The sequence below is a fragment of the Panulirus ornatus genome, chromosome 52, assembly GCF_036320965.1.
Source record: "Panulirus ornatus isolate Po-2019 chromosome 52, ASM3632096v1, whole genome shotgun sequence".
Lineage (NCBI taxonomy): Eukaryota > Metazoa > Arthropoda > Malacostraca > Decapoda > Palinuridae > Panulirus > Panulirus ornatus.
In genome coordinates, this window is record NC_092275.1 from 21,995,604 (window position 1) to 22,023,377 (window position 27,774).

The 27,774-nt window shown below is 39.0% G+C and overlaps 2 protein-coding genes across 2 annotated transcripts; both read left to right on the plus strand.

Moving 5' to 3' along the window:
* The first annotated feature begins 7,166 nt into the window (after positions 1-7,166).
* LOC139764980 (molt-inhibiting hormone-like) lies at positions 7,167-11,198 on the plus strand. Its single transcript, XM_071692033.1, has 3 exons — positions 7,167-7,568; positions 9,466-9,650; positions 10,792-11,198. Exons 1-3 carry the CDS (start codon positions 7,515-7,517, stop codon positions 10,904-10,906), a joined length of 354 nt encoding a protein of 117 aa, XP_071548134.1. The 5' UTR covers positions 7,167-7,514; the 3' UTR covers positions 10,907-11,198.
* Positions 11,199-17,690: 6,492 nt separating this feature from the next.
* LOC139764981 (molt-inhibiting hormone-like) lies at positions 17,691-19,844 on the plus strand. Its single transcript, XM_071692034.1, has 3 exons — positions 17,691-17,952; positions 18,412-18,596; positions 19,194-19,844. Exons 1-3 carry the CDS (start codon positions 17,887-17,889, stop codon positions 19,306-19,308), a joined length of 366 nt encoding a protein of 121 aa, XP_071548135.1. The 5' UTR covers positions 17,691-17,886; the 3' UTR covers positions 19,309-19,844.
* Positions 19,845-27,774: the final 7,930 nt, after the last annotated feature.

Consider the following 27,774-nt stretch of genomic DNA (forward strand, 5'->3'; position numbering starts at 1 on the left):
CTGTACATGCCTTCATCCTCTCAATCAATACCCTCCCATATAATTTACCAGGAATACTCAACAAACTTATACCTCTGTAATTTGAGCACTCACTCTTATCCCCTTTGCCTTTGTACAATGGCACTATGCACGCATTCCGCCAATCCTCAGGCACCTCACCATGAGTCATACATACATTAAATAACCTTACCAACCAGTCAATAATACAGTCACCCCTTTTTTTAATAAATTCCACTGCAATACCATCCAAACCTGTTGCCTTGCCGGCTTTCATCTTCCGCAAAGCTTTTACTACCTCTTCTCCCTAACCCTCTCACTTTGCACACCACCTCGACCAAAACACCCTATATCTGCCACTCTATCATCAAACACATTCAACAAACCTTCAAAATACTCACTCCATCTCCTTCTCACATCACTACTACTTGTTATCACCTCCCCATTTGCGCCCTTGCTCCCTTGCTCCCTTGTCTTACGCACTTTATTTACCTCCTTCCAGAACATCTTTTTATTCTCCCTAAAATATATATATATATATATATATATATATATATATATATATATATATATATATATATATATATATATATATATATATATATATATAATGTAAGAACTTCCATGTGTCCAAATGTTCCATATATTCACAGGGATTCGTCCAAAACTAATAACTGCTGAATCATTTAACTTGTGGACCCCTTGCATGCAACCTACGAGGTCTTTAGTGAGTTGGCCACTAGAGGCGCTGCTCTCCAACACTTGAAGCATCCATAGTCACTTTTGTTTAGACTGTCTGATTCCCCTCTCTGTGTCCCGGTGGTTGATCTCAGTGGTATTGGACTCTATGAGAGGAGATTAGCCATTGTTTCACCATTTGTGCTTAAATCAGCGCAAGTTTATAGACATGATTGTCGGGAATCAGGAGAAAAGAAGTGAGAAGTGAGAAAGAAGTGACTCAAGGACAAGACTACATCTTAAGTTTAACACAGGAGAGGGAAATCTGAGTGAAGGCTCCACTTCACTTACAAATATGTTGCAAGGACTTGAGAGGAACTTAAGTATCTGTTTTGGTGATTGTATATACAACACAGCTCCGCATGATTATTTAATTCTAATATTTTCTGTTACATTTCACTGATATGAACAGAGCGTTGTCCTGAACTGTCTAGGGGTCTGAATATTACAGTTATCAGAGTTACTTCAGGACTCAAAGTTGTCGGAAATCGTACACTCACTGTAATGTATATATATATATATATATATATATATATATATATATATATATATATATATATATATATATATATATATATATATATATATATATATGTGCGTGTGTATGTGTGTTCAAACTACAGAAGTGTACGTTGCATGGGAGGGTATTGATTGAGAGGGTAAAGGCATGCACATAGCATCAGACAAGGAAGGAAAAGTGTGGTTTCAGATGTGGTAAAGGATGCATGGATCAGGTGTTTGTGGCATTTATAGATCTGGAGAAAGCATATGAGAGATTTCATAGAAATACCTTGTGGGAAGTTTTAGGAATATACAGCGTTGGAGGAAATCTGTTAGAAGAAGTTGGAAGTTTTCGTCAATGGTGTAATGCACCTGCACATGTAAGGAGAGAGAAGAGTCGATTACTCTGAGTAATGGCTGGTCTGCGGCATGGGTAGTGTGATGTCATAAGGCCTTTAATTTCTTTATGAATAGGATGGTGAGGAAGGTAAATGCGAGAGAGAGAGAGAGAGAGAGAGAGAGAGAGAGAGAGAGAGAGAGAGAGAGAGAGAGAGAGAGAGAGAGAGAGAGAGAGAGAGAGAGAGAGAGAGAGAGAGAGAGAGAGAGGGGGGGGGGGGGGCAAGTATGCAGTCTGTGGGGGATGAGAGGGACCATGAAGTGAATCGGTTGTTTTTACTGCTGATGGTGCAGCTCAGTGGCCGAATAAATGAGGTGTTGCAGATGATAATTACCGACTGGAAGATTGTGTGAAAGAAGAAAGTTGAGAGTAAACGCGAACAAAAGCAAGCTGATTGGGTTTAGTATTGTTAATGGACAGCTTTGTTGGTGTGTTTGAATAGGGGGAAAAAAAAAGAATGAAGGAAGCGAAGTGTTTGTATGTCTCGGAGTGCCCGTTGCGGCGAATGGAACTATAGAAATGGTAGATTCATAGGTTTGGGGAAGGAGTGAATGTTCTGGGAGCGCTGAAGGATGGTTGGAGAGAACGTTATCTGGGAGGGTAAAAATTGGTATGTTTAAAGGCTTGGTAGTCCCAACAATATTGCATGGGTGCGAGGCATGGACTGTAAATGAGAATGTGCAGGGGAGAGTGGAAGTGTTGGAAAATCTAATGCTTCAGGACAATGAGTAAGTAATGAAAGGGTAAGAGCGATGTATGGTAACAAAATGGGTGTGACCGAGAGAACTGAAGAGGGGATGCTGAAATGGTTTGAACATATGGAAAGAATTAGTGACGATAGTTTGACATAGGAGATATGTGTCAGAAGTGGAGGGAACATGGGGAACAAAAAGACCAAATTGGAGATGAAAGGATGGGGTGATAAAGATTTTGAGCGATCGGGGCACGAACATGCAGGATGGTAAAAGATAAGCACAGAAGTGTGTGAATTGGAAACATTTGGTATACTGGGGTCGACATGTTCTCATTAGAATAAACCATGGAGAGGTCTGTAGGGCCTGGTTGTGGATAGGAAGCTTTGGTTTCATTGCATTACACATGACAGCTAGGGAATAGATGTTGGCGGCTGCAGCCTTTCTTCGTCTGTTCCTGGCGCTACCTTCATAACAAGGAAACAGACGATTATATACATATATATTTTCTTTTTCTTTTCTTTCAAACTATTCGCCATTTCCCGCGTTAGCAAGGTAGTGTTAAAAACAGAGGACTGGGCCTCTGAGGGATTATCCTCACCTGGCCCCCTTCTCTGTTCCTTCTTTTGGAAAATTAAAAAAACAAAAAACCAAAAGAACAAAAAACAAGAGGAGAGGATTTCCAGCCCCCCGCTCCCTCCCCTTTTAGTCGCCTTCTACGACACGCAGGGAATACGTGGGAAGTATTCTTGCTCCCCTATCCCCAGGGATAATATATATATATATATATATATATATATATATATATATATATATATATATATATATATATATATATATTATCCCTGGGGATAGGGGAGCAAGAATACTTCCCACGTATTCCCTGCGTGTCGTAGAAGGCGACTAAAAGGGAAGGGATCGGGGGGCTGGAAATCCTCCCCTCTCGTTTTTTTTTTTTAATTTTCCAAAAGAAGGAACAGAGAATTGGGCTAGGTGAGGGTAGTCCCTCAAAGGCTCAGTCCTCTGTTCTTAACGCTACCTCGCTAATGCGGGAAATGGCGAATAGTTTGAAAGAAAAAGAAAGATATATATATATATATATATATATATATATATATATATATATATATATATATATATATATATTTTTTTTTTTTTTTTATACTTTGTCGCTGTCTCCCGCGTTTGCGAGGTAGCGCAAGGAAACAGACGAAAGAAATGGCCCCCCCCCCCATACACACGTACATACACACGTCCACACACGCAAATATACATACCTACACAGCTTTCCATGGTTTACCCCAGACGCTTCACATGCCTTGATTCAGTCCACTGACAGCACGTCAACCCCTGTATACCACATCGCTCCAATTCACTCTATTCCTTGCCCTCCTTTCACCCTCCTGCATGTTCAGGCCCCGATCACACAAAATCTTTTTCACTCCATCTTTCCACCTCCAATTTGGTCTCCCTCTTCTCCTCGTTCCCTCCACCTCCGACACATATATCCTCTTGGTCAATCTTTCCTCACTCATTCTCTTCATGTGCCCAAACCATTTCAAAACACCCTCTTCTGCTCTCTCAACCACGCTCTTTTTATTTCCACACATCTCTCTTACCCTTACGTTACTTACTCGATCAAACCACCTCACACCACACATTGTCCTCAAACATCTCATTTCCAGCACATCCATCCTCCTGCGCACAACTCTATCCATAGCCCACGCCTCGCAACCATACAACATTGTTGGAACCACTATTCCTTCAAACATACCCATTTTTGCTTTCCGAGATAATGTTCTCGACTTCCACACATTTTTCAAGGCTCCCAAAATTTTCGCCCCCTCCCCCACCCTATGATCCACTTCCGCTTCCATGGTTCCATCCGCTGACAGATCCACTCCCAGATATCTAAAACACTTCACTTCCTCCATTTTTTCTCCATTCAAACTCACCTCCCAATTGACTTGACCCTCCACCCTACTGTACCTAATAACCTTGCTCTTATTCACATTTACTCTTAACTTTCTTCTTCCACACACTTTACCAAACTCAGTCACCAGCTTCTGCAGTTTCTCACATGAATCAGCCACCAGCGCTGTATCATCAGCGAACAACAACTGACTCACTTCCCAAGCTCTCTCATCCCCAACAGACTTCATACTTGCCCCTCTTTCCAGGACTCTTGCATTTACCTCCCTAACAACCCCATCCATAAACAAATTAAACAACCATGGAGACATATATATATATATATATATATATATATATATATATATATATATATATATATATATATATATATATATATGTATATATATATATATAATATTTTTTTATTTTGCTTTGTCTTTGTCTCCCGCGTTAGCGAGGTAGCGCAAGGAAACAGACGAAAGAATGGCCCAACCAACCCACATACACATGTACGTACATACACGTCCACACACGCACATATACATACCTATATATCTAACATATACATATATATACACACACAGACATATACATATATACACATGTACATAATTCATACTGTCTGCCTTTATTCATTCCCATCGCCACCCCGCCACACATGAAAATAACAACCCCCTCCCCCCTCATGTGCGCGAGGTAGCGCTAGGAAAAGACAACAAATGACCCATTCGTTCACACTCAGTCTCTAGCTGTCATGTAATAATGCACCGAAACCACAGCTCCCTTTCCACATCCAGGCCCCACAGAACTTTCTATTGTTTACCCCAGACGCTTCACATGCCCTGGTTCAATCCATTGACAGCACATCGACCCCGGTATACCATATCGTTCCATTTCACTCTATTCCTTGCACTCCTTTCACCCTCCTGCATGTTAAGGCCCCGATCACTCAAAATCTTTTTCACTCCATCTTTCCACCTCCAATCTGGTCTCCCACTTCTCCTCGTTCCCTCCACCTCTGACACATATATCCTCTTGGTCAATCTTTCCTCACTCATTCTCTCCATGTGACCAAACCATTTCAAAACACCCTCTTCTGCTCTCTCAACCACACTCTTTTTATTTCCACACATCTCTCTTACCCTTACATTACTTACTCGATCAAACCACCTCACACCACATATTGTCCTCAAACATCTCATTTCCAGCACATCCGCCCTCCTCCGCACAACCCTATCCATAGCCCAAGCCTCGCAACTATACGACATTGTTGGAACCACTATTCCTTCAAACATACCCATTTTTGCTTTCCGAGATAATGTTCTCGACTTCCACACATTCTTCAACGCTCCCAAAACTCTCGCCCCCTCCCCCACCCCATGTTTCATTCCGCATCCATGGTTCCATCCGCTGCCAAATCCACTCCCAGATATCTAAAACACTTCATTTCCTCCAGTTTTTCTCCATTCAAACTTACCTCCCAATTGACTTGTCCCTCAACCCTAATGTACCTAATAACCTTGCTCTTATTCACATTTACTCTCAGCTTTCTTCTTTCACACACTTTACCAAATTCAATCACCAGCTTCTGCAGTTTCTCAAACGAATCAGACACCAGCGCTCTATCATCAGCGAACAACAACTGACTCACTTCCCAAGCTCTCTCATCCACAACAGACCTCATACTTGCCCCTCTTTCCAAAACTCTTGCATTCACCTCCCTAACAACCCTATCCATAAACAAATTAAACAACCATGGAGACATCACACACCCCTGCCGCAAACCAACATTCACTGAGAACCAATCACTGTCCTGTCTTCCTACACGTACACATGCCTTACATCCTCGATAAAAACATTTCACTGCTTCTAACAACTTACCTTCCCACACCATATATTCTTAGTACCTTCCACAGAGCATCTCTATCAACTCTATCATATGCCTTCTCCAGATCCATAAATGCTACATACAAATCCATTTGCTTTTCTAAGTATTTCTCACATACTTAGATCCACACATTCTCTACCTCTTCTGAAACCACACTGCTCTTCCCCAATCTAATGCTCTGTACATGCCTTCACCCTCTCAATCAACACCCTCCCATATAACTTCCCAGGAATACTCAACAAACTTATACTTCTGTAATTTGAGCACTCACTTTTATCCCCTTTGCCTTTGTACAATGGCACCAAGCAAGCATTCCGCCAATCCTCAGGCACCTCACCATGAGTCATACATACAATAAATAACCTTACCAACCAGTCGACAATACGGTCACCCCCTTTTTGATAAATTCCACTGCAATACCATCCAAACCCACTGCCTTGCCGGCTTTCATCTTCCGCAAAGCTTTTACTACCTCTTCTCTGTTTACCAAATCATTCTCCCTAACCCTCTCACTTTGCACACCACCTCGACCAAAACACCCCATATCTGCCACTCTATCATCAAACACATTCAACAAACCTTGTAAATACTCACTCCATCTCCTCACATCACCACTACTTGTTATCACCTCCCCTCTAGCCCCCTTCACTGAAGTTCCCATTTGTTCCCTTGTCTTACGCACTTTATTTACCTCCTTCCAAAACATCTTTTTATTCTCCCCAAAATTTAATGATATATATATATATATATATATATATATATATATATATATATATATATATATATATATATATATATATATATATATATATATATATATATATATATATATATATATATATATATATATATATATATATATATATATATATATATATATATACTAATGTAATACTCTTCTAACAGCTATTGAAATAAAGGCTCACATCTTTAAGAACATTTCTTGACCACATTTCCCTTTTCTCCATAATTTGCCACCCCGACCTGACGTCAGAGTTAGAGAGGAGGCTGTCGCCATATATAAGAGGCGCCATCAAGAGCAGGACGCAAGATCTTCACAGCTGCGCTCTGGTGCATCTCAGGCGACAGCCTCTGACCCATCCTCCACCTCCCTAGTAAAGCATTTCCTCCAACTCCCATTTTCCGGACCTCCTCTCCCTGTCCCACCGCGACCATTACTACCCTCCGTGACCCAAGTCCTTGCCACACAGACAGTTACACCCACCCACACCCACACACTTGCTATAGACCCTTAGGGTAACTAGCAACACACACAACGTCCTACAGAAACTCCTTTGCTAAGCTCTATCCTGAGCTGTAAGTGTCTTGGTAACTCGGCAATCAAGCGCTGTAGTTAGACCACACCGTGGGGATCTTGCCCGAAGATATGAAGGCGCCACAAGCAACTGTTCCTCAAATGGTTCCAAGCTTCTCTCTGCAGGTTAGTGTCGTGGCTCATAGGCCCTACCTTCTTCTGTAGTAAAGTGTGTGAATGTCTGTACTTCCCTTTCTACGTGTTCTCGACACATCAGTCATTTCAAGACTCGTCTACTTCCTATCATGAATCTGTTTCTTTGTGTGAATATATATTTCACTCGTATCTGTAAGTCTATTCCTCTGTTTTCATCTCTGCTTTGATATTTGTTGGGCTTATTTCTGTGTGCATATCTGAACCTGTGCCTCAACATCTGTTTATATGATTTACCCGGTACACTCTGTTTATATTTCCATGCACACACACACACACACACACACACACACACACACACACACACACACACACACATATATATATATATATATATATATATATATATATATATATATATATATATGTATATATATATATATATATATATATATTCTTTCTTTTAAACTATTCGCCATTTCCCGCGTTAGCGAGGTAGCGTTAGGAACAGAGGACTGGGCCTTTTTTGGAATATCCTCACCTGGCCCCCTCTGTTCCTTCTTTTGGAAAATACGTATATATATATATATATATATATATATATATATATATATATATATATATATATATATATATATATGAGAGAGAGAAAGAGGCTGACGTGTGTATGTGTGTGTGTGTGTGTGTGTGTGTTACAGAGGAATCCAGATAGAAGCAGAGCAGTGAAGAGGCCTTTTGAAGCTCTTTGTAAAAGTGGAAGTTTAGTTCGTCTGGTTGGCTCGTATGGTATTTGTTCGTCAGTCCGGAAATCCTCTTGGTTGCTTGCCACTATAATCTCTCTATTCTCTCTTTCAATTTTGGCTGACCAAGACTGGGCTCGATATTCAAAGTGAGAACACACCAGTGATTAATGAATATTGGGGATCAGACTGAGTGAAATGCTATACGTATGATGTCCTGGAAATATTTCGATTCATTTTTTACTGTCTGTATGCATTACTTGGCTATAGGTGACCAGACATGAATACCTTTTACCAAAAAAAAAATGTCTCCTTTATGACTGTTGTTTTCAACGAGCTCCAATAGGCACCATTTATACGAGATAATGTATCTATATCTTATGACGAGTAAATGGAAGATTAATTTTGCAATAGCATGCAGAATGGAGACACAGGGGTTAGTCAATGATCAAATCTTCGACCGTGAATAGTTACGATGTGGAGGAATGGAAGACTGATCAATGTGGAGGGATAGTTGCTCTTGTATATAGCCAGGTGGTTGTTCAGAGCAGAGTAATGTGCACTGTAACATGTGTTATGAGGAGTCTGGCATGTTGAAGACACAGCCCAGATGTGTAATCATATGCTGTGTATTTTGTCTGTGGAAAAGAAATGGTCCGGATAACAGAAGAGGTTTGTATTGTTCTTAAGTAGGATGGTGGAAAGTAAGATTCAACATATTTCATTTACCTTATTAATCATTATCTTTACTGAGTGTATATACTCTTCCTTAATGCAATACATACCTTATTGGTGAGAAGTTCATAAATATCTTATATCACTAAATGCTAATTGACATTTTACTAAATATGTTACTCTCTTCCTAGACATATTACTACTACTATATACATTACAATATCACTAAATATATTGCTATATTCCAAGATATATCGCAATTACTATATACATGACAATATTACTATATATATCGCTTTATTTCTAGAAATATTTAACCTTTACTAAACATCTACATACATTACTAAATCAGCCACGTTGAGCCACTAAGGTACAAGAAATATGGTGAGATTGCAGTGTGGAAGCGTGGTCTGTGTCATGACTGTGTGTGTGTGTGTGTGTGTGTGTGTGTGTGTGTACCCGTAAAGGTAGGTATCTTCTGGGTTAACGACGACTCTCTGTGACAATCCAAACAGAGAGTGTGGTTGCTGCTGCTGGTGGCACTCGTCGGCAGCTTCCTGGTGGAGCAATCCTCGGCCAGGTACGTCTTCAACGAATGCCCCGGCATCATAGGCAACCGGGACTTGTACAGCAAGGTGGAGAGAGTTTGCCGAGACTGCTACAATCTCTTCCGAGATGACATGCTGGAAGTTAGCTGTAGGTGAGTGAGTAGTTGCTTGGGGCCTCCTCTACTTACTATACCGCAAGCTCTTCCTCAATACAGCACAAATAGGTTAATTGATTTGAGTGAGTAATATATATATATATATATATATATATATATATATATATATATATATATATATATATATATATTTCATTTTATCTTACTTTGTCGCTGTCTCCCGCGTTAGCGACGTAGCGCAAGGAAACAGGCTAAAGAATGGCCCAACCCCCACACATACACATGTATATACATACACGTCCACATACGCACATATACATACCAATACATCTCAACGTATATATATATATATATATATATATATATATATATATATATATATATATATATATATATATATATATATATATATATATATATTTTTTTTTTTTTTTTTTTCCTGTCTCCCGCGTTTGCGAGGTAGCGCAAGGAAACAGACGAAAGAAATGGCCCAACCCACCTCCATACACATGTATATACATACGTCCACACACGCAAATATACATACCTACACAGCTTTCCATGGTTTACCCTAGACGCTTCACATGCCCTGATTCAATCCACTGACAGCACGTCAACCCCGGTATACCACATCGATCCAATTTACTCTATTCCTTGCCCTCCTTTCACCCTCCTGCATGTTAAGGCCCCGATCACACAAAATCTTTTTCACTCCATCTTTCCACCTCCAATTTGGTCTCCCACTTCTCCTCGTTCCCTCCACCTCCGACACATATATCCTCTTGGTCAATCTTTCCTCACTCATTCTCTCCATGTGCCCAAACCATTTCAAAACACCCTCTTCTGCTCTCTCAACCACGCTCTTTTTATTTCCACACATCTCTCTTACCCGTATGTTACTTACTCGATCAAACCGCCTCACACCACACATTGTCCTCAAACATCTCATTTCCAGCACATCCATCCTCCTGCGCACAACTCTATCCATAGCCCACGCCTCGCAACCATACAACATTGTTGGAACCACTATTCCTTCAAACATACCCATTTTTGCTTTCCGAGATAGTGTTCTCGACTTCCACACATTTTTCAAGGCTCCCAGGATTTTCGCCCCCTCCCCCACCCTATGATCCATATATATATATCGTAATCTGTATGTGTGTATTTTGCTCTGCAGGAAAGATTGCTTCGTCAGTCGCAAGTTCGGATTCTGCCTAGTTGCTCTCTTTAGGAGCCACGAACACAAAGACTTCCACCGCTGGATCAGCATTCTCAACGCTGGACGAAAGTAAGGCCCACATCCGTCGACTGGAACCACATCTCATGATCTCAAAGAAAATGTTGCCCTCCTCCTCCTCCTCCGCCTCCGCCTCCTCACCCTACGAGCCTGGTCCATCCGCCCTGATCAAGCTTAGCTTCAACTGTTTCAAAATTACTCACCTGTGTAATCCTTTGCATAACGCCTGCAGTTGCAAAACACAAGAGCTTAAAATTCAAGCTTTAGTCACTGTCCTACGTACTGACAAATAGTTAGTCTCTAATTTAGTTTCTCTCTCTCTCTCTCTCTCTCTCTCTCTCTCTCTCTCTCTCTCTCTCTGCCTCTCTCTATCTATCTATCTATATACATACATACATATATATATATATATATATATATATATATATATATATATATATATATATATATATATATATATATATATATATATATATATATATATATATATATATATATATATATATATATATATATATATATATATATATATATATATATATATATATATATATATATATATATGTATACAGTGATTGATTTGTAGACAAAATTAAAGTGAAACAATAAATTATTATGCACTTGCTGCATATACTTACTAAAAAAAAAAATTTCTTTAAAATTTTTACATCCTAGACAAAATTCTGTAAAGGTATGTACAAACAATCACTTTCAGAAATATTAGGGTATTTTCTTCATACGAGATGGATTGGAACGCCGTTTCAAATGGTTCTGTCTTAAATCAAATACTGTAAATATACATAAACGAATGTACGTATATATGTGTGTGTGTGTGTGTGTGTGTGTGTGTGTGTGTGTGTGTGTCTGTGTTTGTGTTTGCAGTTCAGCGTTTCCACTCGAGAAGTTTAGTCTATATGTCTCACCAGCCAAGTATCTGCCAGTTTCATGTATTCGTCAGCTTTCCTGACCGAGCCACAGCCAGAGAGACGCAAGCCTTTCCCAATTTGAGCTTACAACAAGGCACCAGTAATTCATGATGGAATCTCAGTCATTAGATATATCTATTGTTGAAACAAGGAGGCATTCGTTTTGAACCACGCGATTAATTCCCTGAATAGATAGCTTGCACGTCTGTCGGGATCATGTAAGTGAATGTGTGAGGTTATATAATCCACCCTGGCTTATGGCATCATTATTCTCAACGCGATTGATCTCGTTTAAGTAACATGAGCTTCTGATTTCTTGAAAAAAAATATCCATCCGCTGCTGAATTTGTTTTGCGTTTTGCATAGATCATTTTCTCAGTTTTTTTCAATAGGCATTTTCTGTACAAAGTCCAAATAGTCTTTATATTCATCATATCATGTTTCTGCTGGCTTTAGGGAATCGTTATAATGTTTCTATCTTATCATAAGTATGTTCGTATGTTTGTTTACTTTGTGCGTGTTAAGTTGTACATGTGTGTATGAGTGCTAATTTGTGTGCATGTTTACGCATTTCTTTGTTTCTGTGTGAGTGTGTGTGTGTGTGTGTGTGTGCACTTGAACGACATCGGTTTTCGGTTTCACGTTTTACCAGAAAGATATTTTGGGTTTAACTCAACCAATGGTAGAATGATTCAACAACACAGATTAATCCTGCTTGAGAATGTAGAAAAGAAATTTGTTCTAGTTTTTTTTTTATGCGTAATCTGTTGCTTTTAATTGTAACTCGATATACAAAACGAAAAGTTATCTCATCACAGTTACACTATGTGTTTGATTGTACCATTTATATCATCCAGATCATCAATGCTGCCAATGATACTATATTCCGATATGCATCTCATACCGAACTGCAGATAATCAGTATTCTATACAAAATACTACGTGTATTGCCCACACATATGTCAAGGTCTCATTTCCATATAAACTTGTACATATTTGTATTTATCATTATTATTATTGTATTTATCATTGTTATTGCTATTATTATTATTATTATTATTATTATTATTATTATTATTATTATCAAATTTGTCATTATCATTAATATTATCATTATCAAATCTGTCATTATTATTATCAATAATGTCATTATCAAATTTGTCATTATCAATTTGTCATTATCATTATTAATATTATCACTATTATTATCATTATGATTATCATTATTATCATTATTATTCATATAAGGTACAAATCATTGCAATTGATTTCCAAATGTATGTTTAAGCCCTCTAAGGAGGAAGAAGAAGGAGACAGAAGCAAATAACGTTTTATCATTTTTGTCAAGTGCTGCACTTTAGACATTTGCCATATATTAGGAGTCGAACTTTAACATATTACTGAGCCCAAAATTATGAATATTGTATGAAAAATCAACAAAAAAAAATATATTTATATACACCCCATAAACTATGGACTATAATTGATTATCCCTGTATCTAAGAAGAGACTAAATAGGAGAGAATACCTTGATTGCATAAATGCATTGATTTAATGTGATCAAGAAATTATATGGTCGACACTATCCAAAGTGTATGGTTATCAGGTACTTGTGAGGATTCCAAAATGAGATTGCGAAATTGATGGTAAATGACTCATATTTTACCTTCACTTTGTCCCATGAAAGTCAACGGCTTCTTAACTTTATATTGGCTTTACTTATGTCCGTTGTTCCCATTGTATGATGTCCCTATTGTCATACCCTTCCCTACTGCAACATACTGCAGGTGAATAGGACATTATCTATTTCGTGGTTGCTATCCCCTCCCTCTCGCCCTGGCACTTCTCACTACCAATTATTCCTGTCGTATGTGTATTCTGCCACTTGGAAGTATATCCAGATGTATATCAGAGCATGTAATGTTCACTTGCACATCAGTCTCAAGAAATCTACCATTGCACCGTCTGTCGAATCCATTCTCTGTAGCCAGGGTTCGACTCTAGGGCGCACAACGGTAAAAATCGTTGATTTATCCAGACGCTTTTGTTTTGTCATGCACCATAGCCATCCTTTTCCTTGAGATCAGATCATTACACACACACCTTTACATGCAGTCCTTACACTTCACGATCCTCCGTATAGTGTCTTATCTCCTCACCACTTTACCTCCCACTTATGGGGAAGACGGTCCACACTTGTCGCTTATTTCATAACTCTTCCGAGGCACTTTACAGGTACCCACTGCAGCATGAGATGAGAGTCCCACTCTGAAAGCCTCTTTACACTCTAGTGTTCACCGTCACCCCACCTGGTTGTTTAAGCTAAAGGACACATACGAATCTCTACTCATATAGTAGGAATGGCTTTCCATCACCCATCTTCGGCTCTTTTTTTTTTTTTAAAAAAGGAATAGAAATCCAAGCTCTTAAAAGCTTGCCGTATTAAGTGGTTATGTGAAAAGATCGACTTCTTTATACTTATCTAAGGTCTTTTTAGATTGAACTTTTTCTATTTTGTCACATTATAACTTTTAACATGTCACTGTCCTACCCTTATATATATCAGCATATGTCCAAAGAAACCGTAGTATATATATGTTTAACCATTTTGAAAAAAAATTCAAGAGTACTTTTTAGAAGATGGTGACGTAAGTCATCAGCAAGACTGAAGCTTTGCGTTTTAGCATTGACAGTGACAGGATCTGCTCTACACACGGGCCCTGGCTGCCATAGATCTGTTTTGTCTCTTAATATGGCGAGGATTTACAGAAATGCAAAGACATACTGGATTTTCAGTATCGTCATTATTATATCTATTACTATCATTATCATTGTAATTATCATTATTATCATTATTTCTATTATTACTATTATCATTGTTATTATCATCATTATTATTACTATTTTTATTATTATTACTATTATTATTATTATTATTATTATCATTATTATTATTATCATTATTATTATTATTATCATTATCATTATTATCATTATTATTCGATATCATTATCAGTATTAGTGGTAATAGTATTTTCATTATCATAATTCTATTCTGTTCTATTATACTTTGTCACTGTCTCCCGCGTTAGCGAGGTAGCGCATGGAAACAGAATAAAGAATGGCCAAACCCACCCACATACACATGTATGTACATGAACGCCAACTCACGCACATATATATACTCAAACATTTCAACGTTTACATACATATACATACACAGACACATACATACATAAACATGTACATATTCATACATGCTGCCTTCATCCATTCCCGCCACCATCCCGCCACACATGAAATGGCACCCCCATCGCCCCGCGTGCAAGCGAGGTCGTGCTAGGAAAAGACAACAAAGGTTGTCATGTGTATTGCACCGAAACCACAGCTCCCTTTCCACGTCCAGGCCCAACAGACGCTTCACATGCCCTGATTCAATCCACTGACAGCAAGTCGACCCCGGTATACCACATCGTTCTAATCCACTCTATTCCTTGCACGCCTTTCACCCTCCTGTATGTTCAGGCCCCTATCGCTCAAAATCTTTTTCACTCCATCCTCCCACTTCCAATTTGGTCTCTCATTTCTCCTCGTTTCCGTCACCTCTGACACATGCATCCTGTGTCAATCTTTCCTCATTCATTCTTCCCATGTGACCAAACCATTTCAATACAAACTCCTCTGCTTGCTCCACCACACTCATTTCTCTCATATCTCATATCTCATATCTCTCTTTCCCTTTCATTACTTACTCGATCAAACCACCTCACACCAAATACTGTCCCCAAATATCTTATTTTCAACACATCCACCCTCCTCCGCACAACCCTATCTATAGCCCATGCCTCGCAACCATATAACATTGTTGGAACCACTATTCCTTCAAACAAACCCATTTTTTTCCGCACATTCTTCAACGCCCCCAGAATCTTGGCCCCTCCCCCACCCTGTGACTCACTTTCGCTTCCATGGTTCCTTCCGCTGCTAAATCCACGCCCCCAGAACCTTCGCCCCCTCCCCCACCCTGCGATTCCATTCCGCTTCCATGGTTCCATCCGCTGCTAAACCTACTCCTAGATATCTAAAACACGTCACATCCTCCAGTTTTTCGCTATTCAAACTTACCTCCCAGTCAACTCGTCCCTCAATCCTACTGAACCTAATAACCTTGCTCTTATTCACATTTACTCTCAGCTTTCTTCTTTCACACACTTTACCAAAGTCAGTCAACAACTTCTGCAGTTTCTCACACGAATCAGAGCGTGGTATCATCAGTGAGCAAATGACTCACTTCTCAAGCCCTCTCATCCACAACAGACTGCATACTTGCCCCTCCCTCCAAAACTCTTGCATTCATCCCTTAACACCCCCATCCATAACAAAGAAAACAACCATGAAGACATAACGCACCCCTGTTGCAAACCAACATTCACTGGAAACCAATCACTTTCCTTTCTTCCTACTCGTACACATGCCTTACATCCTCGATAACAACTTTTCACTGCTTCTAATAGCTTACCTCCCACGCAATATACTCTTAATACCTTCCACAGAGCATCACTATCAACTCTATCATATGCCTTCTCCATATCCATAAATGCTGCATACAAATCCATCTGTTTTTCTAAGTATGTCTCACATACATTCTTCAAAGCAAACATCTGATCCACACATCCTCTACCACTTCTGAAACCACACTGCTCTTCCCCAGTCTGATGCTCTGTACATACCTTCACCCTCTCATTGAATACCCTCCCATATGATTTCCCAGGAATACTCAACAAACTTATACTTCTGTGATTTGAAACTCACCTTTATCTCCTTTGCTTTTGTACAGTGTCACTAGGCATGCATCCCGCCAATCCTTACGCACTTCACCATGAACCATACATACATTTATTGTCCTCACCAAGCAGTCAACAACACAGTCACCCCCCCCTTTTTTTTTTAATAAATTCCACAGCAATACCATCCAAACCCGCCGCCTTGACGGCTTTCATCTTCTGCAAAGCTTTCACCACCTCTTCTCTGCTTACCAAACCATTTTCCCTAACCCTCTCACTTCGCACACTATCTCCACCAAAACAACCTAAATCGGCCACTCTATCATCTAACACATTCAACAAACCTTCAAGATACTCACTCCATCTCCTTCTCACTCCACCACTACTTGTTATTACCTCCCCATTGGCCCCCTTCACCGATGTTTGTCATAATATTACTTTTTTTTGGGTGAGACTTTCCATACCAGCAGGATGCAGAGTGGCATTCTTAGGGAAAGGATCGAAAGAATCTTTAACCATACACAGACTTTATTCCATCCAGGAAGAAACTGACCCTACAAATTATGCGATTTGAATATTAAAAAAGAAGACGAGATTCATCGTATTAATGTTGGGATATATATCACTTCCTCAGGAACATAAGTGTTTGGAACCCTCTTGCTTGTGTCTTTCCTAATAACTAAACACTACTCATTTTCGAATATCAAGCATTCCACTTGCTCAAAGTATTTATTTCTGTTTCCTTCCATTTTCCCTTACTGCTAACTTTCTTTTTATCTCATTTCCATAATTCGTCTATGGCTTGAAAAGACTGAAGTATTCTGTTTGTGAAGTTTTTCTATTAGTTTTAGAGATTTCTATTTCATATTTCAATGTTTTCTTGCCATAGGAATGTGTCTCTTTGCGCGGACGAGTGCGCGCGCGCGCGCGCGCGCGTGTGTGTGTGTGTGTGTGTGTGTCGTTTATCTTTCTTAACCATTAAACAAAATAACCACGGGTCATTATCATGAAAACCTCACGTCGGAGAGACCATTTGATAAACCCGAGTTTTTTCAAGTTGTGCGCACTGACGTCACATACGGAACACTGGCCGAGTATATAAGGGGCACCATCGCCTGCCGAGGACAGGATCTCCACAGCTTTTGCCCTGGTGCATTTCCACTGGCGACACCCCCTTGCCTGATCCCTCCCTCCTTCCTCCTACCATAACTTCTCCACCTCTCTCACTGTTCACCCACGACCCTCCCTTCTCCAGCCCTTCACACCCACACGCATACCGACAACTTCGAAGTTGACCAGCGACACATATCACCCCGCCAAATACCATGTCTCAAAAGATGAATGCATCCCAAGTGACCGCAGCCCGAACGGTGCCAGGCTTCTCCATGCAGGTTAATACCAGAGTCGATGAATTCTCAAGTGTATTCTGCAGCTTCTGTGTATTATATGGCAAGAGTATCTTGTGGATATATTTCATGTGAGAGAGTGGTAATCTGTGCTTATAGATGTTCACAATTCCCTCTGTGCCGAAATCTAAACAAGTTTAGTATGAGTGTAAAGGCTGCGTGAGGCATTGACTTTGTTTTGTATCTCATAAGATATGTAGTCAGACTGGTGTATGTGTTACCCTCGACGTATGGTGTGGCAGACGAGAAACGTCAGATAATTCGATAGTTTTGGCAATTCACACATAAATAGTTTAAAATCATATTCGTAAATCTTGACACGAAATAGTTTTGTTAAAAACATAGGTATCGTTGAACTAAAACGTTATTCCAGTGTATACGATATGGAGATCGAGAGGTATCCAACACCTTCCACATTTAACATCATTTCATTTGACCCAACAGAAGGTGCAGCTGATTCTGTTGGTAGTTCTCCTGGGATGCATCATGATGGGGCAGTGCTCTGCTAGATTCTCCTTCAATGAATGCCCCGGGAAGTTCGGCAATCGAGACGCGTACGACAAAGTGGAACAAGTCTGTGATGACTGCTACAATCTCTTTCGTGATGAAGAACTTTCTGGGAAATGCAGGTGAGCTTCATCCTTGTCCTTACAGGGGCACTAGGTGCCATAGGTACGCTGCCGAAGAGGAGGACAATGATGATGATCTGCGTCATATCCAGAAATCACGACTCTCTAGTGACACAAATACGTCATAGAAATTTTTCTTTTTATGTTCACTCTCTACATTCTCGCAGATACGTAGGATTACTGGTGAGGATGTAATACGAATGAGTAACTGTGTTATACAAGTTTGTCAATCAAATATAATTCTGTCAGGATATGGTGGAAATATGATGAGGATGAACATCAACACGAGAAATGCTAGAGGTCAAAATGTATTATGCTGTATTTGGTGTTGGTTCAAATTAGGTGACCGTCTGACATGGCACAAAAAGAGGAATATATCAAAACATTGTACTAGATTTAGAATTTGTCCCTATGATTCTTAAAGACTTTTAACGTAGTTATCTAAGTAATATAATTCACTCGATAATCTTTTCCGAAACATATAGAGATATTGATAGTGTACTTGCATGTGCAATGGAAGGAGGCATAGGAAAATGATTGTTTTATAGAGCACTTGTTTCTGTTGAAAGGAACTAAGTATAATTCTTTGTTTTGCAGGGCAAACTGTTTCTTGAACAATTACTTCTTCGTGTGCCTCTTCGCCATGGAAAGGGAAAGCGAGTTGAAAGACTTCAGCCGTCGGCTTAGCATTCTAAACGCTGGACGATGGTAAGGATCACACCCATCAGCTCGAACAACGCCCATGATCTAACAACCATCAGGTCAACCATTCACGCCCCTACCACACCCATGGTCTCCAGCTACTTACCTACACATATACGAGCCACACCCATGTTTTCCTCAGTTCCTGACATCCTCTCCCACGATCAAGATTGATGGCCTCCAGGGAACATTCTTCACGCCCATAAACCATGCCAGATAACAGCTGTGATTGCGAACTAGGGTCATGCATAGTTGATGGTACGAATATACGACTGGTAGCATTATTCATGCCATCCATGTCTTGCAAAGTAATGCCCATACTTAAATCAACATGCATTTCATCAAAAAATTCCAAAAGCTCGGAAATTACCGAGAAAAGTAATCAAAGTGTATTTTCGCAAATAGGTATGGCCATTTTCGTTACAAACAAGCTTTTTTTTGTATAATTCATGGAACAGCTATCTTTTTATGTATGCATTTTTAGCAGTTTCTCTGGAGGTGATATATATATATATATATATATATATATATATATATATATATATATATATATATACACGAACAAATGCATATGAACGAGCACCTTCATCGAACATAGAAACCTCCAACAGACAGGATCGAACCCGGGATCCTGTGCAACAGACGGAAGCGCTACCGCTAGGCTATGATCATAGCCTAGCATTAGCGCTCGCCTTGTTGCACAGGGTCTCGAGTTCGATCCTTGCCTTGGGAGGTTTGTATGTTCTATGAAATATATATATATATATATATATATATATATATATATATATATATATATATATATATATATATATATATATATATATATTCAGATTGTAAAAGTCAATAATCTTATATTTTTTCTTAGTCATCTTACATTTACTAAGTGTTTGGAGTAGGCTGAAACCCTGGGGACTGTATGTTTACTGAGCCCTAATTATAAACATTCCACGAATAAACAAAATGTATATATATATATATACATATATACATATATCGATAGCAAGTCATGCATTTCAAGTCATCCTTTTCCTTTAAGAGAAAGAAATTCTGGACCCCAAGCCAATTAAGTTACTTGAATGGCAGTTGTACAATGGAACAAATACACTGGAAGCACCCAGAAGGTAAGGTACGTGTGTACTCGACTATGGGACGACCAAATTGTCGAGTGATAGACATATGCAATGCATAACCTGAAGCAAACTCAGGTTTTAAGATCTAACTTTAATTAATGATTCTCAAGCAGGAGGCCTCAGGAACAGTGGTACAATCCAGGCATCTCCTTAGTGTGACGCAGATATCTCCTCCTTGTACCGGTGATATCTTGCTGGTGTGACGCATGTATATCCTCTTCATACCGGTGTGAAGCAAATACCTCCCGTTTGCTGCGTAGAATTACCTGCCTGATGTAAGTACAAATCACTGACATTGAAGGAAGGGTGCCTTGAAATGTCGGGAACCAATGCTTGACATGAAAACTCTTTCAAGTTATTTAGTAATCGGAAAACTACTTGGTCGTTTCCTTATGAAATGGTACAAGAGGACACTACGCCTTTCTCTTACAGAAAATCCTAAAGGAGACAAGTCGCTAAGATGAAGGTTTAACAACGAACATGAATCATGAAAGCTATCACCTCTCCTTGATTCAATAAGTAAACATTGATGAATCTAATATCATGACTGGACTGAGGGAAGCCAAAGATATCCCTCTCGGTTGACGGTCAGAAACCATATATTTCCACTCCCTAACACCAGACGCTTCGAAGTAGAATTCCTAGTGTTGAACAATCTTGGCTGTGGTTTGATTTTTTTTAGCTTAGCTTAAGTTCATCTCATTTCAATTACTCTAAGGAAGAGAATATTCATCAATAATTTTCATCCATTTTCAGAGGATGAAAAGGATGACTTCAGCCCTGTTTCATACAAGGGGAATAATATTTCTTGTTCATAGGACACTAACAGGTTGTGTCAATACTGAACAAGTAGATTGAAGGCATTAAGGTCTCTTGACCTAGACACATAAGAATTCCATCTCATCTCCAGGTAACTCGTCCCGTTCTCAAAATCGTCTTAACACCTAAGTATTGCGATCAAGGGAATCGCCTCTTATACAGTGCAGTGTGGGCTTGTGTGTGTGTGTGTGTGTGTGTGTGTGTGTGTGTGTGTGCGTATGTGTGTGTTTGTATGTGTGTGTGTGTGTGTGTGTGTGTGTGTGTGTGTGTGTGTGTGTGTATGTGTGTGTGTGTTTGTATGTGTGTGTGTGTGTGTGTGTGTGTGTGTGTGTGTGTGTGTGTGTGCGTATGTGTGTGTTTGTATGTGTTTGTATGTGTGTGTGTGTGTGTGTGTGTGTGTGTGTGTGTGTGTGTGTGTGTGTGTGTGTTCTTGTGTGTGTGTGTGTGTGTGTGTGTGTGTGTGAGTGGATGTGTATTTTTGCATACCAGACTTGGGTTGTAATCCCTGACTGTCTTTATACATCGTCTAGTCCATACCATTTTTTTTTTTCATGAATAATCAACCATACCATAAATCTGTATCTGTTGATCATTCATTATACACCTAAAGCTTAGATATGAAGGTAATGTCTTTGTTGTTCTTTTTTCAGATTTTCTTCGAAAGTGGAACTCGAAGAGATCGCAGATTTCATATTACAGAGGAAATACATCAGATTCAGATATATATATATATATATATATATATATATATATATATATATATATATATATATATATATATATATATATATATATATATATATATATTGTATGGGATCTATGTAAACCATGAGTGATTAACATCTTATGTATTATTAACATTTTATTTAAGATAAGTAAATCATCGTGCGTTACTATTGTACAGGGATGAGGTGTGAAATGGAGTGACGCGCTGCGTATCTCTACAATCTTTAGTTTGTTGTTTGGTGTCATGTTCGATGAGAAGTGATGGAAGGGTTCTCGTCATGTTCAAACGTTTGCGAGGGAAAGGAATGCTTGCACGGACTTAATTCATGGCATTGGACCTCATGGGTATAATAGGTATGTTTTGCGGAGGCTTCAGTGTTTATTTTTCATTTGATTCTGGTAAATCATATGAGTTATGAGGTGAGGAAGTCTCATGGTGGCTGTGTCTTGCTCCGTTCATGGAGTCTTACTTAAATAGACAATTAGTATCTTGACATTTTCACTTACATATTTGTCACTGAATTGAAAAATGCAAATGATGTTGGATAAGGTATGTTTTACGCTTGTATAAATGTTTGGTTCATTGGAATCATGATTTCTGGGAGTCACTGGTACAGTCGTTGACTGGAGTCTTGAGGGTTCACTGGCGAGCTCACGGCTCTCGTATTCGAGTCATTATCGTATCGGAATCGTTTCGAATCTCGAGCCTTTGAATCATAGTGAGTGAACCCAGTTGCCTCGGTCGTGTAAGACCGTTGCTCTGGTGAGAGTGTAGGTGAAGGATACGATAGACTTACCAGAGAATCATTTGCCATATGATAATTCTCGAGGTGTTGAATTACATTCACTCAGAATTGCCACAGTTAGTTAGTTGTTGACATTGGTTTCCTTAACGATTTAGGGTTGTTTCAAGCTTATTTGATTTTAAGATTATATTGTTATGCTCTATAATGGTCACGACCTCGACACGGAACCAGGCATCTCTCTCATTGCTTATGTTACCTGATGAAATAGTATTTTCGGGTTAGAGTAAGAACAGAGAAACTCGGCAACTTGAGTTAGTTTTCTTTTTTATATAATTCACTTTACGCTTTCCTTGCTGAACAACAAAGAGCCGGGTTGGAGGGTATTAGGTGTTTTATGCAAGTGCGCGTTCATATGTGATATATTCGTGATCATACACCTCCGCGTTTGTATAGTAAGGTTCTATGAAATGCTACCTGTTGGTAATGTGAGCATGATAGGATTTGACTGATATAGACTCAGTTGCTCATGGATGTGAGACGAAGGGTATTCGATTACTAGCAATCGAATAGTCATTTCCCTATTAGAGGCGATCATAGCCTAGCTGTAACGCTCCAGCCAACCACACATAAGGTCCTGGGTTTGAACCTTGGCTGTTGGAGTGTTATCTGTTCAATGAAAAGGCGCCTTCATATGCACTCTATTCCTATACACACACACACACAGACACACACACGCACACACACACACACACACCCATATATATATATATATATATATATATATATATTTATATATACATATATATATTGGAAAGGATCACAATTTTGCGCGTGATCAAGTATATTCCAAGGAGTCCAAGGGGAAAATGAAGCACGATAATTTCGCAAGTGCACTTTCATGTAATAATTTCATTATCAGTGGAGACACAAGAGAGAAATATAACAGTCAATTGATATACAAGGAAGAGACGTAATTAGGACGCCTTTTGGTAAACATGCAATTGTCCAAGGTAGACAACGAGTGTATCATAAACTTATTATGTAGACAAGAAAGTGAAATGTTCACAAATTCTATGAAGAAGAAAGTTATCCAATTTGTATAGGCCATCAATAATATCATGATCTTTGCATATCTTATAATAGAAGATTCAATGATATTTCTAGTGATACTGGAGTTAGAGTTAATAAATGATGTTGTATTACTCCAGTCAATACAATGATCTTAGTTTTTATCATGATTAAAGAAGGCATTTGATCATTGTCCCATTCTTACAATATATTGCTATTACTTAAGTCGGCCAGAAAGATCCTTACCAGTCTGCCAAACATAAAACTTGTCAGTTTCTACATTGCACTTTATATATGCACCCAGGAGAATTTTCTGGTGAGTTCCTGATGAAGATATTCTTTATAGTATTATTGTTGCTGAAGGCAGCATTTACATTAAAGGATTTAAGCAACATGGGAATAAAGTAAAATCATTATTAAAACCGAGAACTAAAAGATTCTTGGTGTCAGTGGAAGGTTGGGGCTGAAGTCTATAAAATCATTTCTTTGCTAACTTAAGGGATTTATCAATGAAAGTTCAGGGTACTCTAACTTCGATCCAGTAGAAAATACCATTTCAAACCCATCATCGATATACTCTGGACTGCAAATGCGTAATGCCCTAAGAAACATAGACTGAAATTATGTTAATTCAGCTCTGTCATGTTGAGATGAGTAATAATGGATATATGAGCATACATTGGTAGGTTTTCTGTACATGCTAAATCTAAACTTTTTTTCTTGCCTATGGATCATGCAATGTAAAAAAGGTAACATACCATTATTTTCATTTTCTACAGTAAATTTGATGGAAGGTACTGAACTGTTAAGTAAAGGGAGAAATATTTGGCAATTTTCAGTTGTTGGCCAAACACAAATTACATCATCTTCATACCTAAATCAAAAAGCATTAGAAGGTAAGATACCCTTTAGTAATTTTGTTTCAAAAAATTCCATAAAAAGATTACTTAGTACAGGTGAAAGAGGGTTACATATTACCATGCCAATTCTATAAGCATAGTATCCATTGAATTAAAATACACAAGCTTTTATACACAATCTTATCAGTTTAGTGAAAACAGACTTTGGAACAGGTAAATGAATATCATTCAAAACATCAAATAAATATTTTACAAAGTCATCAACTGGAACTTTTTTGAAAAGTGAGGAAACATCCAAGCTAACAAGTTTGAAATCAAAATAAACATTGATATTGTTAAGCTTGTTAACTAAAACTATATTGTTCATATTAGATTTTGATATCTTACCCACTAAAGGGCTTAATGAAGAAACTAACCATTTTTATAATCTATATGTGATCGAGCTTACTAAATTCGCTTTAGGTCTTTCTTGAAAATTTTGTTCATGTGTTTTAATAAGTCCATACATATATGGCAATGAAGGGGACAGAGATGGCAAACTTTTGATAAGAAAACCTTTACCTTTCATCAACTTTATTTCTTTATTGAAATGAGAATTAAATGCTTCTAGGGGATTCCTTTTAGATAATTACTTTGGTCCATGATCACAACACTGTTGGTCTTATCTGCTTTAGTACATCACTGTTATTTTTTTCTAAGGTGTTGATAGCTATCATAAATCTTTTCTGGCAATTAGGTTCCACTGATTTTGATAACCTGGCATACACCAAACCCTTATGGATATCAATTTAATCGTTAGTTAAATTACTGTATTTCTCTAAATAGGAAAAGGACTTTGTGACATCAACACAGCTGGCTTCCCTGTTAGAGCACACAAAACTTAATCCGAATCCAAAAGCACACAAGTAATCCTTATCTAGATGTTTATTGGACCTCACGTTAGCGAGGTACTGCATGGAAACAGAAGAAACAATTGCCCAACCCACCCACCTACACATGTATATACATAAACGCCCACACACGCTCATGTTCATACATATACATTTGAACGTATTCATATATGTACATGCACAGACACATACATATATACACATGTACAAATTCATACATGATGCCTTCATCTATTTTCGCCGCCACCGCGCCACACATGAAATGGCACCCCCCTCCCCCCGCGTGCACGCGAGGTTGCGCTAGGAAAAGACAATAAAGAACAGATTCGTTCACACTCAGTCTCTACATGTTACGTGTAATACACCGAAACCACAGCTCCCTTTCCACATTCAGGCCCTACAAAACTTTCCCTGGTTTACACCAGACGCTTCACATGCCCTGGTTCAATCCTCATCTTTCCAATTCACTCTGTTCCTTGCACGCCTTCCACCCTCCTGTATGTTCAGGCCCGTAAGGCTCAAAATCTTTTTCACACCATTCTTCCACCTCCAATTTGGTCCCTCAGTTCTCCCCATTCCCTACACCTCTGACACATATATCCTTGGTGTCAATCTATCCTCACTCCTTCTCTCCATGTGACCAAACCATTTCAATACACCCTCTTCTGCTCTCTCAACCACTCTATTTTCATTAACACACATCTCTCTTACGTTTTCATTACTTACTCGATCAAACCACCTCACACCACTTATTGTCCTCAAACATCTCATTTCCGACACATCCACTCTCCTTCGCGTAACCCTATAGCCCATTCCTCGCAATCATATGACATTGCTATAAACACTATTTCCTCAAACATACACATTTCTTTTCTCCGAGATAACGTTCTCGCCTTCCACACATTCTTCAACGCTCCCAGAACATTCGCCCCCTTCCCCCACCCTGGGACTTACTTCCGCTTTCATGGTTCTATCCGCTGCTAAATCCAAACTCATATATCAAAATTCTTCACTTCCTCCAGTTTCTCTCCATTGAAACTTACTTCCCAATTTTCTTGTCCCTCAACGCTACTGAACCTGATAACTTTCTTCTTATTCACATTTACTCTGAGCTTTCTTATTTCACACACTTTACCAAACTCGGTCAACAACTTCTGCAGTTTCTCACCCGAATCAACCACCAGCGCTGAATCATCAGTGAACAACAACTGACTCACTTCCCAAGCCCTCTCATTCAGAACAGACTGCATACTTGCCCCTCTCTTCAAGACTCTTGCATTCACCTTCCTAACAACCTCATCCATAAACAAAGTAAAGAACCATGGAGACATCATGCACCCCTTTTGCAAACCAGTAATCGCTAGGAACCAATCACTTTCCTCTCTTCCTGCACGTACACATGCCTTACATCCTCGATAAAAACTTTTCACTGCTTCTACCAACTTACCTTCCGCACCATATACTTTTAATACCTTCCTCAGAGCATCTCTATCAACTCGATCATATGCCTTCTCCAGATCCATGAATGTTACATTCAAATCCATCTGTTTTTCTAAGTATATAATACATACATTCTTGAAAGCAACATCCTCTACATCCTCTACACATCCTCTACAACTTCTGAAACGACATTGCTCTTCCCCAATCTGATGCTCTGTACATGTCTTCACCCTCTCAATCAATACCCTCCCATATAATTTCCCAGGAATACTCCACAAACTTATACATTTGTGATTTGAACACTTAACTTTATCCCCTTTGCCTATGTACAATTGGAATATGCATGCATTTCGCTAATCCTCAAGCTCTTCACCATGAACGATACATACAGTGAATATCCTCACCAACCAGTCAACAACACAGTCACCCATTTTAATAAATGCCACAGCAATATCATCCAAACCCTCCGCCATTCCTGGTTTCATCTTCCGCAAAGCTTTCCCTACCTCTTCTCTGTTTACCAAACCATTCTCCCTAACCCATCTCACTTCGCACACCATCTCCACCAAAAGACCTCATATCGGCCACTCTATCATCTAACACATTCAACAAATCTTCAAAAAACTCACTCCATCTCTTCACTTCACCTCTATTTGTTATTACCTCCCCATTAGCCCCTTTCACCGATTTGACCTTTGTTTTCCTGTCTTACGCACTTTATTTACCTACTTCCAAAACATCTTTTTAGTCTCCCTTGATTTTAATAATACCCTCTCACCCCAACTCTCATTTGA

Coding starts and splice junctions, on each gene's coding strand:
- LOC139764980 (XM_071692033.1), top strand. CDS start 7,515: ATGAAGGCGCCACAAGCAACTGTTCCTCAAATGGTTCCAAGCTTCTCT. Junction 7,569..9,465: donor TTCCAAGCTTCTCTCTGCAG/GTTAGTGTCGTG, acceptor CAATCCAAACAG/AGAGTGTGGTTGCTGCTGCT. Junction 9,651..10,791: donor ATGCTGGAAGTTAGCTGTAG/GTGAGTGAGTAG, acceptor TTTGCTCTGCAG/GAAAGATTGCTTCGTCAGTC.
- LOC139764981 (XM_071692034.1), top strand. CDS start 17,887: ATGTCTCAAAAGATGAATGCATCCCAAGTGACCGCAGCCCGAACGGTG. Junction 17,953..18,411: donor TGCCAGGCTTCTCCATGCAG/GTTAATACCAGA, acceptor TTGACCCAACAG/AAGGTGCAGCTGATTCTGTT. Junction 18,597..19,193: donor GAACTTTCTGGGAAATGCAG/GTGAGCTTCATC, acceptor TTTGTTTTGCAG/GGCAAACTGTTTCTTGAACA.